We start from the raw sequence: 27,129 nt of genomic DNA on the forward strand, positions 1-27,129 counted from the left end.
GACATGTTGGAAACTGAAAAGAGTAATATGTTTGGCATAATGATACAGTAGACTAATGCAGGAGGGAAATGTGATAAAATGTGAATATATGATTATATTTCTGTGATGTATTTTATCTGCATAATAGTGATATTTTATCTGCATCATTAGTCTAAGAGAAGAACGGGTGTGTGACAAACTGCATTTGTGAAAGGGTCGTAAAGATGGGCCAAAGGATGTTTACCCAAGGGGGGGTGACAGCCCAGAGGAGTTAGGGTAATGTTTACCCAAGGCTTGATCTCTAGGAAAAATACCAAGTGCCTTGATGTGAGGCTGACCAATGAGAAATGTGACCCGCCTATTCCAGAATATCTAATAAAACCAACCAGCATGGGAAAAAACGGGGTGAGACGCAGGAGGATCACGCAGGCTGCGTACCACAGCCTGCGTGATCAGTCCCGGCGTTTTCTCCCAAGCTTGCCATACAAATGTCTGATATTTCTGTGTCGTTTCATATTCTAAGTTGAATTGTGTTCTCGATGTGTTACGGAATAGCATCGGTGTTTGTCTAATTCCATGACAACAACCCCCTTTGAGATGTTTTGCTTGCCAAGAATACTGCCATGTTGCATCGGCGTGTAGAGGGAAAAAGAGATGTGCAAATTATTGAAAGTATGAATGTGAATTTGTGAGTGTAGAATACTCCGTGAGGTAGAGCCATCGTGCTGCCTTTGTAAAGGGAATCACAAAGTTGGAACATCTGTTTGTCCAAGAAAAAAACTGGATGATCAGATTGATAATCTGAGGAGAGAAAATAAAATCTCCTATTCTGAAGCTGTGAAGAGGGTCAAGACAACGTGTGAGGCAGTGGTGGGCCGTCAGGACCAGCAAGGCCTTCTCTGCTAGCCTAAACATAATCAGAATATGATTTAAAAATATATATATATTTCCCTCAAATATTTATTAAATTATTCCCCAGAGTAAGAGTTTTACTCTTCATTTCATGGCTTTCCTCTTGTTGCACTGCTTCTGCCCCAGGTTGAGATGTGGAGGGCTGGTTTTATGTTAGAGCTTTTATCCAATCATATTCAGCCATCATGTGTTGCCAGGGATCTAAAATCTGCCGAGGCCTTCAGACCTAAACAGAGCTGGTGCTTGTAGCTTAAAGTGAATGGAAATGAAAATTATGTGTCAACCAATCAGCTTCAGAGTTGGCTCTTGTACGTCTACTGCTGTTACACAGGAGCCATCAGCAGGTGCATCACGTGCACGTCTTTTGATTGGAGCACCAATATTGAGAAGCAGGTCCTATGGGCGGGGCTATGCGGAACCTCAGAAACTCAGAAGGAGGAAACTGGATTTGACAGACACATTAATCCGTGTACTACTAAGCTGTTTTTTCAACCCACAACGTGAAAGGAGGAAAATATATAGTACTTGGTCGAGGATATAATTATAATGCCTTTCTCAAGACAAACTTTTCAAGAAAAGTTAGACATTGTAAGAAGAGGTCGTCCGACGCTACAAGTCATGACATGACATCGCGCGGCGCGGACAACGCGCGGCACGAGCGGAACGGACAACGCACGGCACGCATCATAATGATGGTAATAAGAGGTGGATTCATTCAGGTGGGACTGTGTATAAGCTCACGGAAGGCCCAAGCCCCAGACCCACGGCCCGCCACTGGTGTGAGGAGACGGTGAACGGGGAAAGAATAAAGGAGAGCTTTATCAAGCTTTCTCAATTTGGAGAAAAAGTGCTTCTTGGCATTTATTACTCTGATTCTTAATTGCTCAGTTGGCCTGAAAAAGAAGTCGGACAGAATTGACATGGTCCTTGTTGCTGCCAAAAGATAACTGGTGGATGATTTTACAGGGGAAGATCTAAGCAACATGATTAAGGAGAGCTTTTGCGAGAAGAACTGATTAGAGAATCTAAAGAACTACATACATGGTTTTGTTTTGTTTAGCTTTACTTTTCACTCAGTGTTAGTATGAGCACTTAGAACTAGCATATTTGCAACAGCAGGTTTGTCTGCGGTCTGCTGCGTGACACAGCCTGTATCTCTTTTCTTCATACGTCGTGGGAATGTTTGAAAATCGCCCCTTAGTCCCATAGAAAAGCAATGGGAATTTTAAGCCTATCACATTTCGAGAAAAATGGACTACGTCACTATGGGAAAAGCCATAGGAAAACTGTCTGAAATGGGCGATTTCTTCATTGCCCATTTCAGCGAAGTGTTTACGCCACGGAGCTAAGCTGTTTACACAGGAGACACAGACAGATGCGCAAGTGCCACACGCCTTCTTTTCCGTGTTTACTTTTTAAAACTGCATCTACAGACGTCTGTGTACAAAGGTACATCCAAAACGCTTCAGAATGAGCTCCTTGACTGTTTGCTGGCTGTGAATAAAACCTATATTCGTGATGAAGTGAAAGCGGCTGATTTCATATCAATCCAAGGCATGCGATGTGTCAAACTCCGTGCTCTGTTACCTTGACTCGAAACACACCAAAGAGGAGTGTTTTTTTATTTTTTTACTTGGATAAGGCTAACACTAAGCATTGAGTATTGCTTAAGTTCTATTCATAAAAATATGGTTTGGTTATTAGAAAACCCATGAAAGAACGCTATAAATGACATGTCTTTAAGAACAACTTTCCATATAGCAATGTTGTCTGTGATGATTAAATATAGAAACGTAAAATGTTACACATGTAGTTCAGGGTAACTAATGCCACTTAGAAGCTGTTTTATGAAACAGGCACCAACATTTTTGTGTGTTTTTTATATTCTCTTCATGTAGTTATTATTACTATGCACTATAAGTTACAGTATCACTGAGATGTTTATTTTGCTCTTTACAATCTGATATTTTGTCAAGTTAATTTACTCACAAATGGTATCTGCCTCAGTCATTGTATTACCATTACCAAAAGTGGAAATAAAGTTTGTTTACCTAATTCAGTTGTAAATATGTTTTTAAAATATGTATGTATACAGTCAATGTTAAATATTCAATAAAAAAAAATAAAAAAACACTGTTATGTATAATAGCCCCTCCTATATTTTCACCAGCCGTCACTGCCAATTCCAATGAAACAATGAACAATGAACAGAAAAATGAAAAATGCTGTATAAAGAAAACATATATTATTTGATTTTATAAGTATCTTTGGGAGTGACATTTCTCAATATGCAGACCAATTTCTTAAGACTGCACTACAATTGTAATAACTATTAAAACACAACAAAAAACAAACGTATTCGCAGCATAAACTAATCATTTTATTTTGAAAAATAAAACAAAAGAATGAATGTTACACATATTTCTTTTGCTTTTAATTCCCCCCAGACATTATATTTGCCCTACTAGAACCAGGCTGCAGTATCTGAAGTGTCACAATGTGTTTGAGACATTTTCTAAACCACGGGTAGAAAAACGTGTATATCAGAGGATTCAAACAGGAGTTGAAATAGATCAAATAGATTACAATGACTGCAGATGAAGCATTAAAATAAGAATCCTGGCCAATGATAACAATGTGATAAGGACACAGGCAGATAATGAACATTACAATCAGATTAGTTCAGATTTATTTGCAATTACTGTTCTTTGTGATTTCCCTGCTGTGATCTGTGAGCGCATGGTCTGAACCTGAGTCACAACTACGACAAATACCTGCATGTACAAAACAGAAATAGCACTGACAGGTATAATTAAAGATATGAAGACATCAGTCAGGTGGGCACCGTAATTAATTGCAACCACACATTCTCCAGAGCAACTGTTGAAGCTGCCTGGTTTTTCCATATTATCTTTCAGCACAATTAAGCTATAAAAAGTGGAAACAAACCAACAGAGGCATATGCCAAACTTCACTTTACGCACAGTGACTTTAGTGTAGTAATGTAAAGGCTGACAAATGGCAAAATAACGATCCACTGATATAAGCACAATTGTTCCCAGTGAAGCATTTGCTACTGTGTAGGACACCAATTGGTACACAATGCATAATATATCACCAAAGAGCCAACATCCATCGACAAAGAGAATTTGAATGAACATAATGAGTCCCACACAGAAGTCGGAGACAGCCAACGATAGGAGGAGGAGGTTGGTGGTAGTACGGAGCTGCCTGGAGAAGAGAAACAAATTAAGATCTTTCTCAATAAAGCCTGGATTCAAATTGTGATATCATTGAGCAGATCCAATAACTACTTATAGTGTGAAATTGAAATGATAACTAACAAGTTCAGAACCGTAGTCATCAGAGAAATAACATACATCACAATGTAAACCAGCATAGTAGTGAAATAAGTTTGGATAGTCTTTTTGCAAGAAGCATTTAACATTTGTGGAAAACATAAATCTGAACCATCTATTGTGGACTCCATCGCAACATAATGAGAACATTATGGAGTTAGGTGTTTAGTACCCAAGGCTATTTAACATCCTCTGTACCCCTCCTTCTTCTCTCATTGGTTGGGAGGCGGACACAAGTTTGGCCTGTTTATTTTTATTTACAGAGCATGTCAATTCATCAATAAATCAAACAAACAAATGTATGTGCAAGTGCTTTAATAAAAACACATAAAACACAAACACATAAAAATGAATTTTAAAATGGTAAAAAACAGATACAATTAGCCTAGATTTAAACACTTTGGGGGCCTGTCTTACAACCACAGGAACACAATGACTTCAGCATTAAAGGTTCATAGTCTATAACGCTCCGGCACCCACGTGTCCAAAATTTGTAGAGGACACCATTACGGCGGGAAAGAAACTGCGTTCATAAATGGCAACAAGCCTGAAATGTAGCTTTTGGAGTTTATCTTTTTTATTGAAAGAATTCTTAAATAACAATGCATCTTAAAAATCAAACAGATTAAACATAGCAACCCTCACCTGGTCCGAGTGTGCTCTAAATCTTCTTGTTTGATCCGGGTTGGTCCGTATTGAGACGTCTGGATTTAGCCATGACACACTGTTTATCACCAAAGTTATGGAACTTCAATTTAATAGGTCTTGGACGCTGGTTTGGAGCTGGTTTAGGATCCAAGGAGCAATGTGCATGGTCAAGGTTTATTTTCCCAGCTTTTGTTGTAAGTTTTAGATATTTATATCCAGGTCTCTATATAATTGACCACATATTTATCTTCGTTGTCCTATATGGAATACCAACAATCCGCAGATTTCCTCTGTGGTTACGATTCTCCAACTCATCCAGTTCATCAGTCAAAACACACACTTGGTTTGTAAATTCTTCCACTTTGGTTTGTAATGTCGAGACGGTGTCTTTTGAATCAGAAATGTCATTCTCCGCTGTTCGGTTCGGCTTGGCTCGATTGTTCAGCTTGCAAATCTTGGGTTTGAAATCACGCATTTCCGCCAGTGCTGCGTTTATCTTTGAGTCTACTGCCTTTGTAAGCTTGTCTGTTATCTCCCGCAAAACTGTCATAATCACTGGGTCTACCTTGCTCCTGGAATGCTCCAGAGCCTGAGCTTGAGTCGGAGCAGCTGGGGTCTGTGCTGGAGTGGGAGGAGCTGGGAGCTAGCTTCGTTGGAGCATTTCTTGCGCGCTTCTCGGTGCCATTGTTCTTCGGTTTCAAGTTCATGAAATAAGTGTTCAGGGTCGTTATATTTCTGCTCCAAAGTAAAAATATCGAGTCTCCCCAAGTGAACTTGTGATAAAGATGGATACATCTGTGGAATCAGCCCAACAAACCAAAAATGGCCACTGATCATATGCTTAAAGATGGGCTGCAACGTTTGTTAATAAGTGGAATATAACTTTCATTTTTTCACAACAAAGTCTGGATGGTTAGTTTTAACCAATGACAAAAATAATAATGTCACGAGTTAATTTGGCCAAACCCGAGAAAACGGCATAGCAACCGCCTTGGTAACCGAATGCTTTAACCGCTGTCGCAAAATCAGTGACTTAACATCAGTAACATGTGGAGCCAACCCTCATTGTTCTCATCTGAAATGTGCTAAACAGAGCGGAATTTTACGTTTTACACAACAAAGCTTGCAATAACACAGAGATGTGAAGCGCTGCACTGGTCTCAAGAGGGAAACGGGCTGTTTGAGTGGCCAAAACGGAAGAGTAGAGGACGTCTTTGGACACATTTGTCCCGGACTAAGAGAATATTTCTGCATCGATGTGTGGCAAGTCTGGTCCAGTGCTATGCTACCGACATTTCACAGAAGACAGTTTCCAAAACCTCGCGAAGTATAAGATAAGATATGCCTTTATTGTCCACACATGGGGAAATTTTGGTGTCACAACGCAGTAGATACACGGGGAAAGGACAGATAACTTATAGGAAGTTTAAAAAGATAAGAGCGCCTTGTAACCAGCAGCCAGCCTCACCGGCGCCGAAAGAGTGTGTATCCATATGCGAAAAGGTAAGTTGCAAGATATTTTCACATCGCAGTTGTCTGTGCTTTTCGTAGTGGCCGTATGCGCTGTCTGACTGACGCCGTGTGCGTGATGGCTGTTGTTGTTCACGGGGAGAGTGCTCACTTTATGCATATTACTGGAACGCGCGTCTGTCTTCAAATGTACAGGCGTCCAACTTTTCGTGTTGGGCACAAATTTGACGCCATTTGGCAGGACAAATGGGTGGGAGCAAGAACAAGAGGCCCTTCTTCCACAGATTATGGCAGAAAAACATATCCTGTTATTGGCAAAGGACCTCACTGGTTGGTCGTTTGAAGTTCAATCTTTCGGCAGTGTACAGCATAATTATGAAGCAATGGGTCAGCATCAGCCCTGGCTATTCTGATGCTAATCAGGAACTCAGTGATGAGGGAGTTACAACCGGGTAACAATAGGATGTTAGGGTAAACAAAACATATTGGTTTCAGGTTAAACTCACAGCATATACAAAAACAGGAGAGGCTATTATCAAGAGATTCCGCCTGGTGGGCAGGGTTTACTCAAAGTAGGATAAGTATCCGAGTTCTCAGACTACAGCCGCAGATTGAGAATGACTCTTGGATGAGAGTCAAAACGTCTTGTTTTTCTAAAACAAGACGACTACAACTGAAGCTTTTTCTACAATATCCTCTCTTTCTTCATTGATACATGAATAAATACAGACAGGTCTCTCATTGTTATGTCAGCCTACAGGTTGAACAGCAGTGCAGAGTACTTATTGGAGTCCCTGGGAGGAGTACTGGACAGTGCACCAACCAGGGACTCCGTTTTTCTACTGGGGGTCTTCAACGCCCACACGGGCAACGGCAGTGACACCTGGAGGGGGGTGATCTGGAAGAACGACCTACCTGATCTGAACCCAAGCAGTGTTTAGTTATGTGACTTCTGTGCTAGCCACGGATTGTCCATAACAAACACCATGTTCAAGCACAAGGGTGTCCATCAGTGCACGTGGCACGAGGACACCCTCGGCCGGAGACCAATGATCAACTTTGTTGTTGTGTCATCCGACCTCCGGCTGTGTTTCTTGGACACTCGGGTGAAGAGAGGGGCAGAGCTGTCAACCGATCACCATCTGGTGGTGATTTGGATCCGCTAGCGGAGGAGGAACCTGAACTTGGCAGGCCAAGCGCATTGTGAGGGTCTGTTGAGAACTTCTTGCGGAGGGTGGATCTTTATTTACTCGTGCACAGTAAATAATCACTGTCCCTAACAAAGGGGTCTGTCCCTACCCCCAGAACAATGACAATACACAACAAAAATTGACACGTATGCAAATCATCATAATCAAATCAGCTCCAAAAGAAATAAAACAACCATCACAGATGTAAAGATTCGAGCTATCTCATTTTGGAGGTGACCCTCGATCCATGTCCTGACGCAAGACTCCACGATACAGAGTATGCCGGACCACATTTATCTGTAACCCATATTCTTATATTCACATTTATCATCTGCACACAGAAAAACAGCATAGATAGGTTTGACATGACATGGCCTATTTTCCACTACAAGTCCGAACAACATGTATGCATAGTCAGTGTTGTGCCTGAACGCGTTCATTGAATGAAAGTTCAGGAACGCGTTCATAATTTTGGTGAACGTGAACTGAACGAACGGTTTTACTGCTGACGAACGATAATGTGAACGCGTTCTTTCTGGTGTCTGTGAACGGCGTTCATTGGCTCGAGCCTTCCATGGAACATGGAATGCGACGAGACATTGTTCTTGCCATGGTTTCTTATTATAGTTTTTCATGGTAAAATTTTGCCACAACTCGGGCATTTTTGACCCCCTGAACATTGATGAATGTCACACATGGGGGCATAGACATAGACGCGATCGGCTCGGCCCGAACTCCAACAAAATGGAGGTGGCGAGAACGCCCGTCGCAACAGTGCCGACTAGTTCAAAAAAGAAAAAACATGAAACGCTTAATCTTTGGCCTAGGCACATGAGACTTGGGACAGTGATGGAGCTACCTTTGACCTATGACCTTTGACGAGTAACACCTGGCAGCATCGCTCTATGATAAACAGGAAGTCAGCCATGTCGAATCAAAGGGGCACCGCCACGCTTGACCTTTTTTTTCCAAAATCGTACTTGTCCTAGGTTTTTTGTCCGATCGAGCTCAAAACAACACTTTTTGCATCTAAAGACATTGAAATTTAATAAATATCCAAAAGAATGTTGATATTCTTTACGGTCTCTGCGTAACACGCCCTCAAAAAAGGCTTAATTTTCAGTGTTTTCAATGACAAGTCACGCCTATTGGAAATGAGCTGCGATAAATACCCATGTAACAAATTTACTCTATTGCGCCCCCTACCCATTGTGTGAAAAACTCAACGTTGTCTGATTTGTTTGAAACTCATGGTTTATATTCTCCTTGAGACGCCATGAAAAAAGTGCATTGCAGATATTGTGTATTTTCACAATTGGCCAGCAGAGGCGCAATTAATGCCTTCACTTCCTCTTCCGCTTTTATTTTGATGGGACATTTCCTCTCGTGCCGCATTAGAGTTATTATTCTTTAGACTTTATTCTTTAGGCTTTATTCTTTAGACTTAATTTTTTAGCTTTTATTCTTTAGACTTTATTCATTCTGCCACAACTCGGGAGGGAGAGGGGGAGAGAGGGAGATAGAGAAAGGGAGAGAGAGAGAAAGGGAGGGAGATTGTAGGATTTTTTATGCGTTTCCACTCTGTAGCCCGGGTAATTTTGTAGTCTCACTCCATTTTTGTAGTTCCTCCTCTTTATTTTCCTGCCTCTGGACAGGCGGGAAGGCGGTTGCGCGGGAAGGCAGTTGCGTGGGAAGGCGGTCGCGCGGGAGGTGAGAGCCATCATCCCCGCTGTCGCGGCTTTAATTCTTTTTAATTTTGTTCAATAAGGTGACTTCCAGCCGAAAAACACACCGTTATGTTGCCCAAAAAGAGCTTATGCCTGGCAAGTGTGAGAGCTCTGAAGTTGTAGAGGCCGATAGCACAGACAGAGCTTTCGAGTGTCGCACCGCACTGCGCATGTGCATCAAAACAAAAAGCAGCTTGGACGCAACGGCAACAGAGCAGCAAGAAGTCGCCGTACGACTAGTTGCGCGAGTTTTATGATGCGGTCGGTGAGGATGGGAACAATCTAACATTTCTGTACAAACTTTGCCTCTGGGGAAGGCTGTCCCTTCAATGTGAATGGAAATCCTGGGTTCAAAATTGGATATGAAGATGAAATCTGACACATGTTTCAGCATTAAACTAATACAATAATTGCTGCCTGTGGTTGTATTTGGGCTGTGGAAATAATTTAGAAACATTATAGAATAATATCGAAAAAAAGAGCTGAACTAGTTTATTTTAAAATGTGTGAACTATTAACTGAACTAGTTCATGTAGAAAGTGAACTTTCCCAACACTGTGCAAAGCATTCTGGGAACAGTAGTCTATCGCTACACACGGCGCTCGCACGCTCTGTCAAAATATAAACTACATTATACGTCAGGAATAATGCAGACACCTAAATAAAGGACCCCAAATTAAGGACCCCAAGATGGCAATATTATATTATCGCAAGAGACACCCTTACAATGCTGATACTTTAAACTCTGGGTCAAAGTGTCAGTCTCAACTGTGGTCAGGGCTTTCACGAAGGCTGGAATCATCACTGAACTGCCGCATGACTCGGAGATGGATCCGAGGATGTATAGCATCCAGCCCAACTGTTAACCTCGGACACTGAAGATGAAGAATTTGAGGGATTTATGGACGAGGGATGAACTGAAAAAGTGAGTGAATTGTGTTGTATTTTACGTGTTATAAGTGAGCTTGTCTGAGAATGGTTGATACGCTAACGTCTCTTTTAGCAATATCAGACTGTTTTGTCTTTTACGTGTTTATAAGTGAGCTTGTCTGGGAGTTGTTGTGAATATGCTAACAGAGTGTGTTTTGATGTTGAAGAATGTTGATCTGAATGACTTATCCGTCTATTTTGTTTTGCTTAATGCGCTTTATAGTTCGGTGCGCTTTATATATGAACAATATCCATAATAGACCATTCATTGACGGTGCGCTTTATAATCCGGTGTGCCTTTTCGTGCACAAAATACGGGTAATGTACGGGTAATGTACTTTACAATAAAACCCTATACATATAACGTTTACTGATATTGACAATTAACATGATTTATTTTTTGTATATGAGCCTTAAGACTCCAGCTATAGACACAGTAAATAGATATTTTTGGAGCATCCTCCTAGCTGCAGGAAAGAAGGCCATTACAAAAAAACCTGCACCAACGTTCAAGGACTGACTTCAATACAGAAAATGGAGAAGATTACATTTGGACTGAACTTTAAATTGGACACCGACTTGAGGTCTTGGGTTGATTTACAAACTGGACAGGGCCTGTAGTTTGCATGTTCTCATTGTTTGGCTGGGTTGTCTCTGGTTGGTCAGGTTTTCCCCACCAACCTGAAACCATATTTAATTCCTTTATTTTTTTATTTAGTCCAGGGTTTAGGGGTGGGATTACAAAGCCCGGGGGTCTACTCTTTCAGGTTTCAAGCATTGTTCTCTGTTGACTGAATGACAGCATCAGCTTTCACAAGGTCACACTGGCGTCAGTATAACCGGTTTTATTTCCCCTGGAGTTAATTTAGGACTAATTATAGCAGGATTCCCACCCTGTTACATTCCAGACAAGATTTCTTTATCTGCCTTTAAGTCCACGTTTGCACACCATTTGTTCAGTTAAGAATAATGAAACATTCCTTTATTGAATCTCTTTGTAATTATAGTAGAATTTTTAGAAGTTTTACAATGTTATTTTAAGATCTTACATTTTGAGACAAATGGCAACTTAAAACAATTCTGTTTATAGACAACAAAAGATACTTGCATGACTGACAATGATGGGCTCATAATTAAAATGACAGCTCGTACAATAACATTGTCAACTTGTCTGCTTCACTGATATTAATTGCACAGTATTCACAAAATACAATACATTGTTACAGACACCGAGAAAACACATCTGACAACACTAAAGAATGTGTGAGAACCGTTTGTTTTCATGGTAAAGGCAGCCCAGGAACAGAAGAGAGCAGGAACACAAAAACAAGAAGGAGGGCCTAAAGCTGAAAGGCAAAAGACAAACGCACAGGTGAAACATCCAGTACATGTTTTCTACAGGCTGTCTACACAACCTCTGGACTATAACAATACTTTCTGGAGCATTGGATACCTCCCTGAAAGAATACAACAGTTTGGTGAGATTTTAATTTGTAAATGTTTTAATGTTTAATTAGATGTGTTTTTTTTTTTTTTAACTCAAATAAAGAAAGTAGTTGTATAATGAATACTGAAATCCTTGTGGATAACGTGATAATGAAAAAAAGAAATGTGCAAATACATGGAATACATTTATTTCACATTTTTAGTAGGCCCGAGCGCCTAGTTTCCAAAAACCCATTCATGCACTCGTCAAGTCATGCATATTCCGTCCATATAGAGGGGAAATTGTAAATGGGCCATGCTTTACATGGGGATGACGGCACGAAAGGGACCCACACCAATCCCACGTTCCAAATATTTGAAAAATGGAAAAAATTGTTTTTAGATCAGAATATTATATTTTTCTTTCATTCTGTCTTCTTCTTCCCCCTATTTTTCACCCAGAAAAAATTGCACAAGTCTAGATTCTATCTCCCTTTCTTAAAATACAAAAAAATGTGCTTGTCATTGCGAGACAGGAAATGGCAAAAAATAAAATAATCTGATTTTGGAATCATAATTTTTGGCACAGAGGTAGATAGTGACAAGGCAAGTCAAATATAATATTACAGCAACGACGTCCGCCCAACCAAATGTCAGCCAAATTGGATAACAAATTGCTGACCATGGCCCCGCAGTTTTAAAAAATGTTGTACTTTTATGAAAGAGGAAATTTTGTGAAAATGGTGTTGAGGAGTGTGGCATCAAAATGTTTCCAAATGATTTCGATACTCTTCACGGGCCTTGTGTTGCGAAGCTGCAACATAGCTAGAATTTCTGAAATTTTAAATTCGCTGCTATTTCTAGATACAATGTCCAAATTGTGTCGCTAAACTCTTTGACCTTAACCAACTTGAGGTGAAATAATTGAATTTGACATGTTAGCGCCCCCTACAGAGTTAAATAAAATTTTACATGGGTCGCAAAAAAATAGTTTTATGCAATTTGGCACAAAATTGTATTTTGGCTTCCCAATCAAAAAGTCTATTTAAGCCATGTCTTATGTCTTAAGGTGTAGCAATAGTGATGACAGAAACCTATACTGACCAATAATGACCAATCATTATCATCAAATCTAAATTAAAACACATTATTGTGCTCAACAGTCCTTCTGTTCAATGCAAACCTAATTTTTATGTAGACTAAGAGCCTCCAAATATGCCGTGGCTCAAACTGCTGTCTGCTGTCAGCCTGTTCACAGGTAAGCCCTGTATTTCGATACACTTTCTACAATGTAAAAGCACATTTATATGATTTACTTTTGTCTTTATCCATAGTCTGTCTTGCTGTAAACCAAGAATTCATCAACTCTGGAGAGATTGACATTACTGCTTGTCCCATCACCTATTATGGGCTGAAATATGACAAAGTTTATGTGAGTAATACAATACACAATTGTAATATTTTAGTTGGTATAAAATAAGATACAATTGAGTTGGTTAAAACATTTTGTTCTGTTGAGACATGACAATGTATTGTCATCATGCACTGTACATTGAGGTGGTGAATCAAAAATTCCTGAAACTTCCATCCATCCATCCATTTTCTACAGCTTGTTCCCTTTCGGGGTCGCGGGTGACTGGAGCCTATCCCAGTGACTTCGGGCCTGAAACTTGTTTTGTTAATATAATGAGAAATCCCTTTGTTGTTGTTGTAGACAGTGCATTGAAAATCAGAAAGCTCTTTCTTACTTCAAAATTATCTAAATTACCAATGATGCATCAATGTGACAGTGAACAGAATGTGACTGTTCTGAGCCCTACATTCACTGACCCATTGCTCTGAGTGTCGCCCATATTCTAGGCATTGGGATGCACTGACGTATTCTAATCAAGTTTAGACTTACAGTCTCAGCCTGGTTATTTATTACTAATCTATCATCCAGTACAAAACTAGGGATTGAAAATTAGCATTTTTGCTATAACACTGAAACAATACATCTGGTTTGGCCATTGCTATGTCCATATCAAACAATCAAGCAAACAAACAAATAAATAAATAAATACACTACATTTGATGACTATGACTCTGTTTTTTTTAAATCATGCTTTTTAATTTAGTATATTAAGTTTTGTCTTGTCTGTCTAATAACATGCATGACTAATATATAAACTAATTTTGTTTACTACGTTTTCCTGACCTTTTTAGGTTGACTTTGACTCCAACACATCTACACTTTGCTTCAATGGACAGTACCAGTCTGGGCAGAACAGTGACTGTATTCTGATGTCCAGAGGGTCAGCTGTCAGAGGAGCACTGATCACCCTGATCAGAGACATACCCACAGGATCCGGCATTCACAGACTTCTGCCAAACCTCATCAAACAGTCAGGGAATTGTGTGAATGTCATCCCTTTGAGAGATGGGCAGGACTCTGATGTGAGTTTCTCTTATAGGTGATGTTGGTGTGCAATAACTTGCATTATCATTATATTTTCCCTTTAGGTTAAACAAATTGAATTGGGAAACTTTGGGGCCCAAGCTATTGTGGCAATCAAAACTCATTCAGGATTCTCAGATGAAAACTTTGTGAGTGTGAAATTACTGAAATAGCTCTTTATTTATGTGCATTTCCGTATCACTTGATTTAAATGTTCATTATGAAACATTTCTGGTGGAGGGTGCTTGGGTGCCATGTTAATCGATCATCAGTGTCAGTGGAATGCTCCACAATATGGTATATAAAACCTACCTCTCTGGCACTTATTCAATGTCAGCTATTGAATACTGTTGCAAAAAACAATATAAAACAAAATGCATAGGAAAATCATGAATTCTACTGTGAGCGGGGTCAACTCTTCACAGATTTGACCTCATACATACATTTAATGTCAAACCATGGAACATGTAGACACACACCTTTCTCAACCAGAATAGTTACACGGTGAACCTTTAAAGTAGCTCCCTATAACAAACTTTTTGTTTCTCTTTTTCTAGGAAACACAGACTTTGGTCAATGGAGAATCATTTGTGAGACAGGTGTTCCACACCAATAAGACCAACAAGGGAGTTGTGACAGACGTGAGCGGCTGTAGACTCTTTGGTTTGTCTAATTTATCTTATTTATCTTAAACATAAGATCTCAAGTATTCAGTGGACATTTTACACCAATAGTGTACCTTTCAGGTGCTGTGTACAAAACCAACACAAGCGTTTGGAACGCAGACATCTGTTCCACAGTAACGTGTGATGAGTTTGGGGTCGCCACACCAGTTAGCACCTGTGGGCCCATGGAGCGCTGCCAAGGAAACAATACGTAAACACTACATTCATTTTCTGAGTACTCTTAAATGAGTCATATTACAAAGGGTGGTGCACTGACCATGGATGTAAATAAGCAGAATAAATGTGTTTGACTGAGCTTTATTTATCTTTTATGTTGACTGATTACAATTACATACAATAAGCAAGTCCTAAAAACATGAAAAACATTGCTACAAAAAAAGGAGTGGATTGGCAAGAGCAGCAACGCACAACAACAGAACGCGCTTGTTTTAGCACTGTGGTTTATGTAACCTTACATTTACTCCTCAGAAACAAAATAGTGGTTATAACAGAGGAGCAGGTGTTTTTCAAAATGTGCAGCTGAAAGTTTATTTCTCTTTGGCATGAGGACAAGACTCCCAGTCATTAGTTGCGCAGCGTGCATGCTCACAACACGGTTAGCTTTGGGATTGCAGTGAGGAGATCAGACTGGCAAATAATTATTTTAAAAAAGTAACTTGGGGAGTACTAGATTACATGGGTGCACAAAACTAACGCGTTACGTTCCTCATTACTCTAAAAAAGTAATTTGAGTACTCTATAATGCATTATCAGGTAACCTGTTACCCCCAACTCTGTTCCTCAGTCACTTTTATGTTTAATAGAACTAAACCAAGAAAAAGGCAAGCTCTCAAAAATATTTTCTGAACAGTTACGCTACTCTGTAGCAACTGACAAGTACATTATGCCTTGACTCTAATGAGTTTGGCTGTAAATCACATTGATTAACACTAAAACCATGCATTGACTGCAGTCAACATAGTTACATGGCTTTAACCATGTGATTATAATTTTTACTTCACAAAAGAACATATTTATCTTTCAGATGTACTTTGGATGCTATTTGCACCGTGACGGGTTCGACCATTATTGATGTCGTTGGACAACTCCACACCGTTCCTGACCGATGTGGGTACAAGCTAATGCAGCATGCGTCCATCCCAGACCTGGAGGTGCAGGGCGTCTTCCAGGAAAGAAGACGCAAAGATGTCAGCTTCTTAGACCGGGTGATAGTGCACCTTAAATCCTCCAATGTAGACATTTCGCTGGAACAAGGAGGAAGGGTTAAGGTTGGTGGGAACAATACTGTTTTTGGATGGTAGAATGTGACATACTCTCAGATAAAACCAGGATTTTGTGGCATTTTAATTATCATGAAAAAGTCAAACAACCACACACACACACACACACACACACACAGACACACACACACACGCTACAAGTTTTCAAGTTCCTCTCTCTCTCTCTCTCTCATATCCAAATTCATTACTTTCTGTTCTCTAAGGTGAATGACAAGGTGCTTTCGTTAAACACATCCGAAAAGGTTGTCCATGGAGTGAAAGTTTCTAAAGATCCAACTGGAATCACTGCTGAAATCACTGCGTCTGACTACACTGCCTCAATCCATTTCAATGGTTACACTGCACAGATCCGTGTTACAGGTATAAAACCAGTATTATTTCATAATATCTACATTAGAGATAAAACATATAAATAAATATAATATAGATAAATACATTAATGTTTGTGTTTTAGGATCAAAAGGGGCAAGTGTATTTGGGTTGTGTGGCAACGCCAGCACCATCTTGGCCGAAGAGAAGAATTCTGGTCTCAGTGAAAGTGGGTAAGAAGTTGATTGTATGTCGATGAAGATGTTAAAGCTGTGCAATATATTCTTAAGTACCATCTGGTGGCGATATTACAGATGGACAAAAGCCATTCTTTGTTTTAATCTTATTCTAGCAGTATTTTAACAAAATGGACTGAAGAAAAGTAGACATGTACTGGTCCATGTACTTTGTTTATTTTGTTCATGATTGTCCGGATTCGATCGTTTTTTCCAATTTGCCTTGTGTAGGCCTATGTGTAATTAAGCCCGAGCAAAAAGCAGTGAAAACATATTGAAAGACGGCTCAGTAGCACCACCTCAAAAATCGGCCCCATGTTAACACATACACACACAACCAATGGGAGCCCTGCGTCAAAAAAAAGTTGCAGTCAAAATATTGCGCTGACTCCAAACGTTTTTTCATGTAAGCACATGTAAAAAATGACACCATAACCATCCATCCATCCATTTTCTTCTGGTTATCCGGGGCCGGGCCGCGGGGGCAGCAGTCTAAGCAGGGACTCCCAGACTTCCTCCTCCCCAGACACTTCACCCAACTCCTCCGGGGCGATCCCGAGGCGCCCAGGAGGCATCCGGAATAGATGCCTGAGCCACCTCAGCTGGCTCCTCTCGACGTGGAGGAGCAGCAGCTCTACTCCGAGCTCCCCCAGTGTGACTGAGCTCCTCACCCTATCTCTAAGGGAGCGCCCAGCCACCCGACGGAGAGAACTAATTTTGACCGCTTGTATCCGCGATCTTGTCCTTTCGGTCATTACCCAAAGCTCATGACCATAGGTGAGGGTAGGAACGTAGATTGACCGGTAAATTGAGAGCTTTGCCATTCGACTCAGCTCCCTCTTCACCACAACAGTCTGATGCAGCGACTGCATCACTCCAGCCTCTGCATCCTCACGTTCCATCCTTCCCTCACTCGTGAACAAGACCCCGAGATACTTGAACTCCTCCACTTGGGGAAAGGACTCCCCACCCACCCGGAGAGGGCAAGCCACCTTTTTCTGGTTGAGAACCATGGCCTCGGATTTGGAGGTGCTGATTCTCATCCCAGCTGCTTCACACTCGGCTGCAAACCGTCCCAGTGCATGTTTCAGGTCCGGGTTTGATGGAGCCATCAGGACAACATCGTCTGCAGACAGCAGAGATGAGATCCTGCGGTCCCCAAGCCGGACACCCTCCGGCTCCTGACTATGAACAGAACCGGTGACAAAGGGCAGCCCTGGCGGAGTCCAACATGCACTGGGAACAGGTCTGACTTACTGCTGGCAATGCGAACACAGCTCCTGCTCCGGTCATACAGGGACCGGACAGCCCTGAGCAGAGGACCCCGGACCCCGTACTCCCGGAGCACCCCCCAAAGGACACCCCGAGGGACACGGTCGAAAGCCTTCTCCAGATCCACAAAACACATGTGGACTGGTTGGGCAAACTCCCATGAACCCTCGAGCACCCGATGGAGAGTAGAGCTGGTCCAGTGTTCCACGACTAGGACCTAAACCACTCTGCTCCTCCTGAATCCGAGGTTTGACTATCGGTCAGATTCTCCTCTCCAGTACCCTGGAATAGACCTTACCGGGGAGGCTGAGGAGTGTGATCCCTCTGTAGTTGGAACACACCCTCCGGCCCCCCTTCTTGAACAGAGGAACCACCACCCCGGTCTGCCAGTCCAGAGGCACGGTCCCCGACCGCCACAGACTGCAGACCGCTTGGCCTGCCGATACCTGTCGATGACCTCAGGAGACCTACAAGCCAGAGTGGCCTGATAGGCCTCTTTCTTCAGCCTGACGACATCCCTTACTTCCGGTGTCCACCACCGGGTTCGGGAATTGTCGCCGTGACAGGCACCGGAGACCTTGCGACCACAGCCTCGAGCAGCCGCAACGACAATGGAGGCGGAGAACATGGTCCACTTGGACTCAATGTCCCCAGCCTCCCCCGGGATCTGGGAGAAGCACCCGGAGGTGTGAGTTGAATACCCTACTGACAGAGGGCTCTGCAAGACGTTCCCAACAGACCCTCACAATGCGCTTGGGTCTGCCAAGTCTGTCCGGCTTCCTCCTCCGCCAGCGGATCCAACTCACCAGCAGGTGGTGATAGGTTGACAACTCTGCCCTTCTCTTCACCCGAGTGTCCAAGACATGCAGCCGGAGGTCAGATGACACGACAACAAAGTCGATCATTGACCTCCGGCCTAGGGTGTCCTGGTGCCATGTGCACTGATGGGCACCCTTGTGCTTGAACATGGTGTTCGTTATGGACAATCCGTGGCTAGCACAGAAGTCCAATAATTGAACACCACTCATGACTGGGGAAGCCATTCTTCCCGATCACTGCTCTCCAGGTGTCACTGTCATTGCCCACGTGGGTGTTGAAGTCCCCCAGTAGAACAATGGAGTCCCCGGTCGGCGCACTGTCCAGTACTCCTCCCAAGGACTCCAAGAAGGCCGGATACTCTGCACTGCTGTTCGGCCCGTAGGCCGACACAACAATGTACTTTGAGGTAGACAAATAAAATCTGGCACAGACACCCACATTTCGTACAAAAAAGCCAATGACGGCATGCCTCTATCTGCAAGCATGTTACCGTGGCAACCTGACAAATACTCCCATAGACTTCCATGGGTTTTGCATTTTGAATGGGATGAAAACTTTTACTTGAAATTTGACACACGTATTCTCCACATCACACCGAACATAAAGGCCGATGGGGACAACTCTATTTCGAACCGTGTGGTCATGAACATGTGGTATAAAGTTGGTACTGCCTGTGGGGGAGGGGTGATGTAGGCGGCGGGCTGCGTGCTCTTTGCGGTGGTACGAACCCTGTGGTTGCAAGTGGGGAAAGAGCCTTTATCGCTGCGGCTTCTATTAGAATTATATCTGGAAATGTAGTAAACAAGGATGCCTGTGAGTGGTATCAAAAATAAGATAACACATTGAGCTTATTTTGAATCAAGAACCAGTTAAAAGATACTGAAAGATGGCTCAGTACCGCCATCTCATGAATCGATTAACATGGGGCCAATAGGAGCCCAAAGCCAAAGAGTAATGCAGTAAAAATTTGATGTGCACTCCAAAAAATAGTTAATGTGAGGACATGTAAAAATATATTATGACCCCGCCCTCAAATCATACAGGAAATCAGCCATATTGGGTGTAGAGAATTTTCAGCAAAATTGCAGTTTTTGGAAAAATCTAAATTTCTCGAACATTTCGTAATTGAAAAATGTTAACAGCGCTTTTGTGAAGATTTGTAAGCTGAAAGCAATACCATACTTTTCGGACTTTAAGCCGCTACTTTTTCCCACGCTTTGAACCCTGCTGCCCACAACGTTGCAACTAATTTATAGATTTTTACTGGCTAACGGCCGCTGTGGGGCACTCTAGCAGGAAGCGCAAGCATTTGACACACAGTAGATTAGTCTAATGAGGAAGTGAATCAAGATGCGGCGAAACGCAAGTACATGTGCAGCACAGACTTGCAATATACTACGGCCTGCAGTTTAGAACCTACCGCATTGACTTCTTGGCCAGACCTGACCTGTACGTCACTACCCTGGACCATATTTTTGTGTTAATATCTCATGTTACAATGTAACACTTAATTGCTAAGCACAAGCTCATGAGCAGATGAACCAGATGTGAAGACACAGACACAGGTAAATCAGCTCACACAGAGTAATCAAGGACGGAGGGGACAGTAGGGACAGCTGTGATGTGTTTTCTGTCTGTAAAGCTTCAAAATGCTGTGAATTTTATTACAATCCAACTCATATTCACTGAGAAATTAGTCTAATTAGAGCCGCGGCGCAGCAAACCGCGGTGCAGCGTACTGCGGGTGTGCCGCGAGACCGTGTGTAAATATCTCATGTTACAACATGGGCACCTGTGTCTTATTGACAGGTGCGGCCCGTCCATGTACAATTTATAGTTTCTTTGTAAATTATGTTGGAGCGGCTTTTATTCAGGAGTGCTAGCCAGAAAAGTTTGTATATGCAAATTAAGTGGCTGTTTAATAAACTGGCTCTCAAGCGCCCTCTTCAAATTTCACGTCAAAATGCATAAAAGAATTAAGAGCAAAAATGTCACTCTCCTTGGTGTAAGAGCAAAAATGTCACTCTCCTTGGTGTACTGAACAAAAAAGCCAATGCCAATCATACTGCTATTTCATACCAGGAATTTCATACCAGGAATTTCGTACCGGCCATCGTGGGCGGAACCCAATTTTCTCAGAATGTTACACCTCGTACTCCGTCAAAAAGCTTGAAAATGTATCAAAATAAACTACAGCCATGTGCAATTAGGGGTAATTCTTTAGATTTTTGATGCAATTTCAAATGTGGGCGTCGCGAGCCCAGTAAGAAAATGGCAATTTTTTCAAGTGAAGTATCTCTAGCATTAAATGACCTACTTTCCAGCCAGAATATACATTTTGTGCAAAATGATGAGCTGAACAATGATAAACAACAAATACAGCTATAATTTACAAAGGCTCTACAGTGCTCTCTAGAGCATTTTAATTATGTCAAAACATTTACTTTGATGTAGACACGTAAAATCTGGCACATCAATCTTTCCTGCAATTTTGAACAAAAAGCCAATAACGGCATATCGCTATCTGCAAGCATGTTGCAAGCAAGCAACCGGACAAATATTGTCAGTGACATACGTGGATTTTGTTTTACAAGTATTTTGAATACCACCTATAAATAAAGATAAATAATCAAATATTACCTTGAGGAGTACAGCTGGAAATGGGAAATAAAAACTTATCTCTTATCTACAGCTGTGAGACTGTTTATAAAGAAGACGCTGATGTTTCAATCAACTGCAATGAAACAGCTAAATGGTAAGTAAACACATGTATTATGTAGATAAGCTTCATTATATTAAATGTACTTTGCTCACACTGTCCAGGTGTAATGTCTTGAGGCAGCAGCCCTTTTCGGCTTGCAACCTGGTGATGGACCCAGAGCCATTCATCTCAGCCTGCTCTAGCAGCCTGTGCAAGTACCCCACAACGGATGGGTTCGACTGTCAGTTCCTTGAGGGTTACAGCAGGGCGTGCTCGATGCAAAAGGTCAATGTAACGGGATGGAAGTCACAGATTAAATGTGGTAAGACCACAGCTATGTTAAGTGCATTTAATGTCATATTTGAATATTCATTTTAAAGAGTTTAGGCAAGCTTATATGACTGCCAAATGTCAGTGGTAGTAATTAGATAATAATAATTATTATTTTTTGCAAAAAATGTATGTTACAAAGACTTTCAAGGTTTTTTTTAACATAAAATGTTGTCAAGACATTACTTAAACTTTAAAACATGGTATGAGTATTTTAAATTGTAGAAATAAGAAAGAGTAATTGTTTATCATATTTTGTCTACAGGTAAAACCCAGGCCAGTTGCCAGGACAAGTACTGCAGTGTACATGAGTTTTGTGGAGAGAAATATAATGGATGGGAATCTGTATGTCTCTGCAGGGCCATCTTTGCATCTAAATATAGACCAACAAACACGTTTGGTAAGTCACCTGTCAAATGGGACCTACCTAGGGACAATAGATAACACACACAACATTATAACACCAAAGGAACTCAATTGTCACTTTAAACTTAAAAAATAGACTGATTAATGTGCCTAGGTGAGCCAACTGTGTGCAAGGATCACAAAGCGACACTGACCCTGGCTGGTTGTCTCCTGGAGGAAAATGGCATTGACTACAACGTCCTTCACATGAATAATGAGTCCTGTGTTGGACAGATAGACAATGAGACTCATATGGTCAAATTCAGCTTCGACAAGACCAACACCTGTGGAACTGTGGTCAAGGTAAGTTATAATTTAGGAAAAATACAGCAAAAACGGCAGTACTAACTACTAACTATGAACATCATGTAAACTAATTGTGTAACCATATGGTACAGTGTCAAATATTTTATCATTATTATTGTACCATACAGTTCTGTTTTGCATTGTAGTCCAATGGCAGTAAAATCAACTACCACAACACAATTAAGACATGGAACAGCTCCAACTTTGGAATCATAACCAGGCATGAGGAGGTGCATCTGGATGTCTCCTGTCACTACATGCAGCCAAGTGTCAAGTCCTTGGCCATCCGAATTAAAGAAAGGTGAGACCTGAGAATAGCAACTGGTTTGCAGGAGCTAGTGGGGATCTTAATAAACTAAACTACACTAAACTAAACCTTGGGTTGAAAAGTTATGTTTTTGTGTTCTGCTTGCAAATAAAAATGAATCAATGATTGAACGGGATGGAAGTTGTATTGCTATTGCTATTGCTAGCACTGACTTTATAGGGCCAGAAATACAATACTAATTCTGACCACAAAGTGTCAGTAAAGAAACAAACTAAACCAGTTAGGCCAGTTAGACGTCTCCCTTCTGTGATAAATTCAGCTCAAACATGGCAAATTTCATAAACCTAACCAAGATTTATTCTATTAAATCTAGACCAAAAAAACGATCTTGTTTCAAGACATTTCTACTAGATAAATGCAAAATAAGTTCTATTATTAAGCTTATTTCAATAATTCTTGATAAGTAAAATTCGCTTAATGCGCTAATAGATAATTTTACTTATTTCAAGGATATTTTTGTGTACTTTTCTAGTTTTAAGAAGGTGTAATTTTACAGTGAACGCAGTTGATGATAAAACAAACAAACAAAAAAAGCAGCAATGCCTGGATTTAAGACAAAACTTTGTTGAATGCTTTTCAAATCATCTTGACATTAGAACATGATTGAGGGTTTAGACCAACATAAAGCAACACATGTTTATTAGAGGGTTTTTAGAAGGGTCTGTAGTGAGGGAGATGACATTTTGATTCAATTTAAAGTGGATATATCATGCTAAAGTTACGTTTGGAGCTTTTAACCCTGCTTTTATTGTTATTAATCTTGTTTATAAAGATGTCTGTTCATTCATTCAGGAAACACAGGAAATACCACTGTTGTGGTATTTCCCCAGAATTTTACCGGCAAATAGGAAAGCAGAAGTCTCCAGCACACTTTTGCACTCAAAATTATCACAAAATGACTGCCAAAATAATTTTTTCATGGTTCATGCCTATTTCTGTCAGCAGAGGGAACCCTATATCTAATCACTGGGGAACTTGCTTTTAAGATGTATTCCAAACATAGGAATTAATTTAAATTGTAAAACCTGAAATCCAAACCCCTAGGTGACCACCAGGTTGTTTGAAAGCCAATTAATGCTAATATAAAACTAATAATGAATGCCAGATATCATACATATCTGATATATAGTTTACATCAGACACACAGTTCCTGTGAGAGCCCGGAACTGTGTGTCTGACACTCGGACCTGCAGTGTGGGGGCGCCCCAGGGCACTGTCCTCGCGCCCTTTCTCTTCACCCTTTACACTGCAGACTTCAGACATGACACGGACAGCTGTGTCCTGCAGAAGTTCTCTGACGACTCTGCCATCATCGGACTCATCACGGACGACGATGACGCGGAGTACAGAGGACTGGCGCAGGACTTTGTGGACTGGTGTCAGCGGAACCACCTCCTCATCAACGCGGGGAAGACCAAGGAGATGGTGGTGGATTTCCACAGACGTCACCCCACTGCCCCCTTACCAGTGAACTCTCATTGAGAGAGTGGACTCATACAAGTACCTGGGTGTTCATCTGAACCACAAACTGGACTGGACTCATAACACAGACGCACTGTACAGGAAGAGCCAGAGTCGGCTCTACCTCCTGAGGAGACTCAGGTCTTTTGGAGTGACAGGGCCACTCCTGAAGACCTTCTATGACTCTGTGGTGGCATCAGCCCTCCTGTACGGTGTGGCCTGCTGGAGCAGCAGCATCACAGAGAGGGAGAGGAAGAGGCTGGACAGAGTCATCAAGAAGTCCAGCTCCGTCTTGGGCTGTGCTCTGGACTCGGTGCAGGAGGTGGGGGACAGGAGGGTCCTGGCTAGATTCACATCTATGCTGGACCATGAGTGCCACCCCCTGCAGGACACTCTGTCCGCTCTGGAGAGCAGCTTCAGTGAGAGACTGATCCACCCTCGCTGTGTGAAGGAAAGGTTCCGTAGGTCTTTCCTTCCTGCTGCTGTCAGACTTTATAACAAAAACTGTTAGTACTGAACACTCGCAATACTGACCTGACCTAATACTGATGTGCAATTCTGTCATATGTGCAATTGCTGTTGGAATTCATGTGCAATTCATGTGCAATTACTGTGAAATTCATGTGCAATCTATGTGCTGTCGTGACACATATTCATGTGCAATTACTGTCGTGATCACATGCGATGGTATTTATGTATTTATTTATTTATTTGTCTATGGGAGTTTTTATTTATTTATAGGAGATCTTCTACTGAAAGTGTTTTTCAGACTTCCTATAAGTGATCTGTTCTTCTGTATCTACCTCTGTATCTACCTGCGTTGCACCAATAAAATTTCCCCATGTGGGACAATAAAGGAATATCTTATCTTACATCGACGGTGTGACAAACCAGTTGTTGAAGGTATTGATTTTATGTTGACTTTACTAACGATTATGTGGCTTCTAGCTCAGTCATACAGGAGCTTGTTTCTGGACAATGGAGATACAACTTGTCCATGATTGTCTATTCTGATGAGGCTCGCAGACACACGGTCACTCCTGACACTGAGTTGGACCTAGGGCAGAGGATCTACATTGAAATGGAGGTTGATGGACTCGATGACAATGTTTTGTCTTTGGTTGTTGACTCATGCTGGGCAACCTCTGTGCCTTCACCAAAGAGCACTTTGAAATATAGCATTGTTGGAAATGGGTGAGTGAAAAATGTTCTCCATTTGAATGTTATTGACGCTAAGACTAACGATGATGATGTATTTTTATGATGTTGCAGTTGCCCTAACCCTTCGGACAAATCCGTAACAGTGATAAACAATGGACTGAAGTTGTCGAGCTATTTCTCCTTCAGTCTATTCCAGTTTTCTGGAAGAGCAGGCAACATTTACCTGCACTGCAAAACCATGCTGTGTGTCAATCAGGAGAATTCTTGTGTCCCGGTATGTGTGTTGTAAAAATGCTCCGATGACCACTTTCTTTTTCCTTCACCTTCCAGGCCTTCTCCAGCTCTTCTCTGAGCCCTTGGTATTTCTCCAGTTCCTCTTGTTCCTTTTTCCTGATGTTACCATCACTTGGTATGACCACATCAACGGCTTTCTTCTTTGGTTTGCCATTACCATTATGTCAGTCTGTATCTAGAAGTCCCACAGGATCTGTTCCTGTACACTATGCCAACCACTTGATGCTATATTATATACTGGTATTAGGAATGCACATTGGACTGTTCTTTCACTTATTTTATTGTATCAAAAAATGAAAAAATGAAAAAATGAATTTGAATCGTCTAAACTTCTGTGTCTTCCTCAGAAATGTGATCAGAGCAGCAGGAGTCGCCGATCTGCCATGCCTAACTATCTGGATCAAAATTCAGGCCTCATCACTATGGCATGGCGTCATTAGGTAATTGATGTTTAAAAATCTGCATTCCTAAATAGTATGTATATGTTTCTAAATAACTGAACTTGACAGCTAAATTAAGTTAATTGCGCTTTCAGGTGGTGACCATGGTAACATGGCAACAGAAAGGGGCACTGGACATTCCTCTTAAATTACATGATTCTTAATATATTCATTTAACATAAGTTGGTAAAAAGGGCCGTTGGGCAAAATGATAATATTGGGATTTTTTTTTCTTTTTTCTTTTCTTACCAATTTATACATTCAATGTATTTGTATGGACCAGTGGATTGAAATTAGCACTATGAAATAATCTTTGATTAATCCTGCAGTAAAATAAATTGAATCAACGTTACATTTTCTTCCATTTCAATCTACAGGCAGCAAAATTTGAATTGAGTTCAAACTGAAATAAGAAGATTTTACCAGACCAAGTGAGACATAATACATGAATGCTTCTTTTAGTTCCATTTCCTTCAATAAATAACTTTAAATTGACAGGTGAATCCGCTTAAAACCATAAGATGCGCAAACAAAACAATCAGGTCGTGCCCGGTTAACATAACAAGTTTGTGTACATAGCCTATGCTTTATCAGATAAAAGATAAACATTAAAACATTATAAAGGTTAAAAATAAAGGCAAGGCAGCCTCAGCTCTGATGCTTGGCATTTACGCCTACAAACCAATTGCAATGTGTTCAGTGTTTAAAGGGGGGGAGTTACCCCTGTTCCATAGGCATCGCTTGGTGTGGGGCCATGACGGCGGGGCGCCCATCCTTCCCAGGTAGCCAGTTTGGGGAAAAACAACCTCCCAGGAGCCTACATCGCGGGCATAACCTCACTGCGATACTATGATACAAACGACTATTTATTTAAAAAAATCATTTAACTCTACACTTCCTAAAAGCAACAAGAAGGGAACCTAAGCGCTAGCGTTCTGGACCGAGATGTCTGATGTTTTTCCTGGGATCTGCTCAAGCCATTCTTCCAGGGGTCACTGCCCCAAGTGCTCCGATCACTCGAGGC

At 41.4% G+C, this 27,129-nt stretch overlaps 1 protein-coding gene across 1 annotated transcript; it reads left to right on the forward strand.

Moving 5' to 3' along the window:
- The first annotated feature begins 11,629 nt into the window (after positions 1–11,629).
- LOC140359818 (uncharacterized) lies at positions 11,630–26,412 on the forward strand. Its single transcript, XM_072445011.1, has 19 exons — positions 11,630–11,693; positions 12,839–12,898; positions 12,975–13,072; positions 13,846–14,076; positions 14,143–14,226; positions 14,635–14,740; positions 14,824–14,953; positions 15,788–16,031; positions 16,247–16,403; positions 16,498–16,585; positions 21,372–21,434; positions 21,503–21,702; positions 21,976–22,110; positions 22,231–22,418; positions 22,568–22,722; positions 25,159–25,404; positions 25,483–25,645; positions 26,013–26,105; positions 26,201–26,412. The coding sequence occupies exons 2-18, from the start codon at positions 12,856–12,858 to the stop codon at positions 26,103–26,105; spliced, it is 2,424 nt and encodes an 807-aa protein (XP_072301112.1). The 5' UTR covers positions 11,630–11,693; positions 12,839–12,855; the 3' UTR covers positions 26,201–26,412.
- The last annotated feature ends 717 nt before the right edge of the window (positions 26,413–27,129 follow it).

This window comes from Eucyclogobius newberryi, unplaced genomic scaffold, assembly GCF_026437365.1.
Source record: "Eucyclogobius newberryi isolate DKJ021-1_F unplaced genomic scaffold, fEucNew1.0.hap1 SCAF_14, whole genome shotgun sequence".
NCBI classification, from domain to species: domain Eukaryota; kingdom Metazoa; phylum Chordata; class Actinopteri; order Gobiiformes; family Gobiidae; genus Eucyclogobius; species Eucyclogobius newberryi.

Coding starts and splice junctions, on each gene's coding strand:
- LOC140359818 (XM_072445011.1), top strand. CDS start 12,856: ATGCCGTGGCTCAAACTGCTGTCTGCTGTCAGCCTGTTCACAG. Junction 22,111..22,230: donor TAGACCAACAAACACGTTTG/GTAAGTCACCTG, acceptor TAATGTGCCTAG/GTGAGCCAACTGTGTGCAAG. Junction 25,646..26,012: donor AGGAGAATTCTTGTGTCCCG/GTATGTGTGTTG, acceptor TGTCTTCCTCAG/AAATGTGATCAGAGCAGCAG.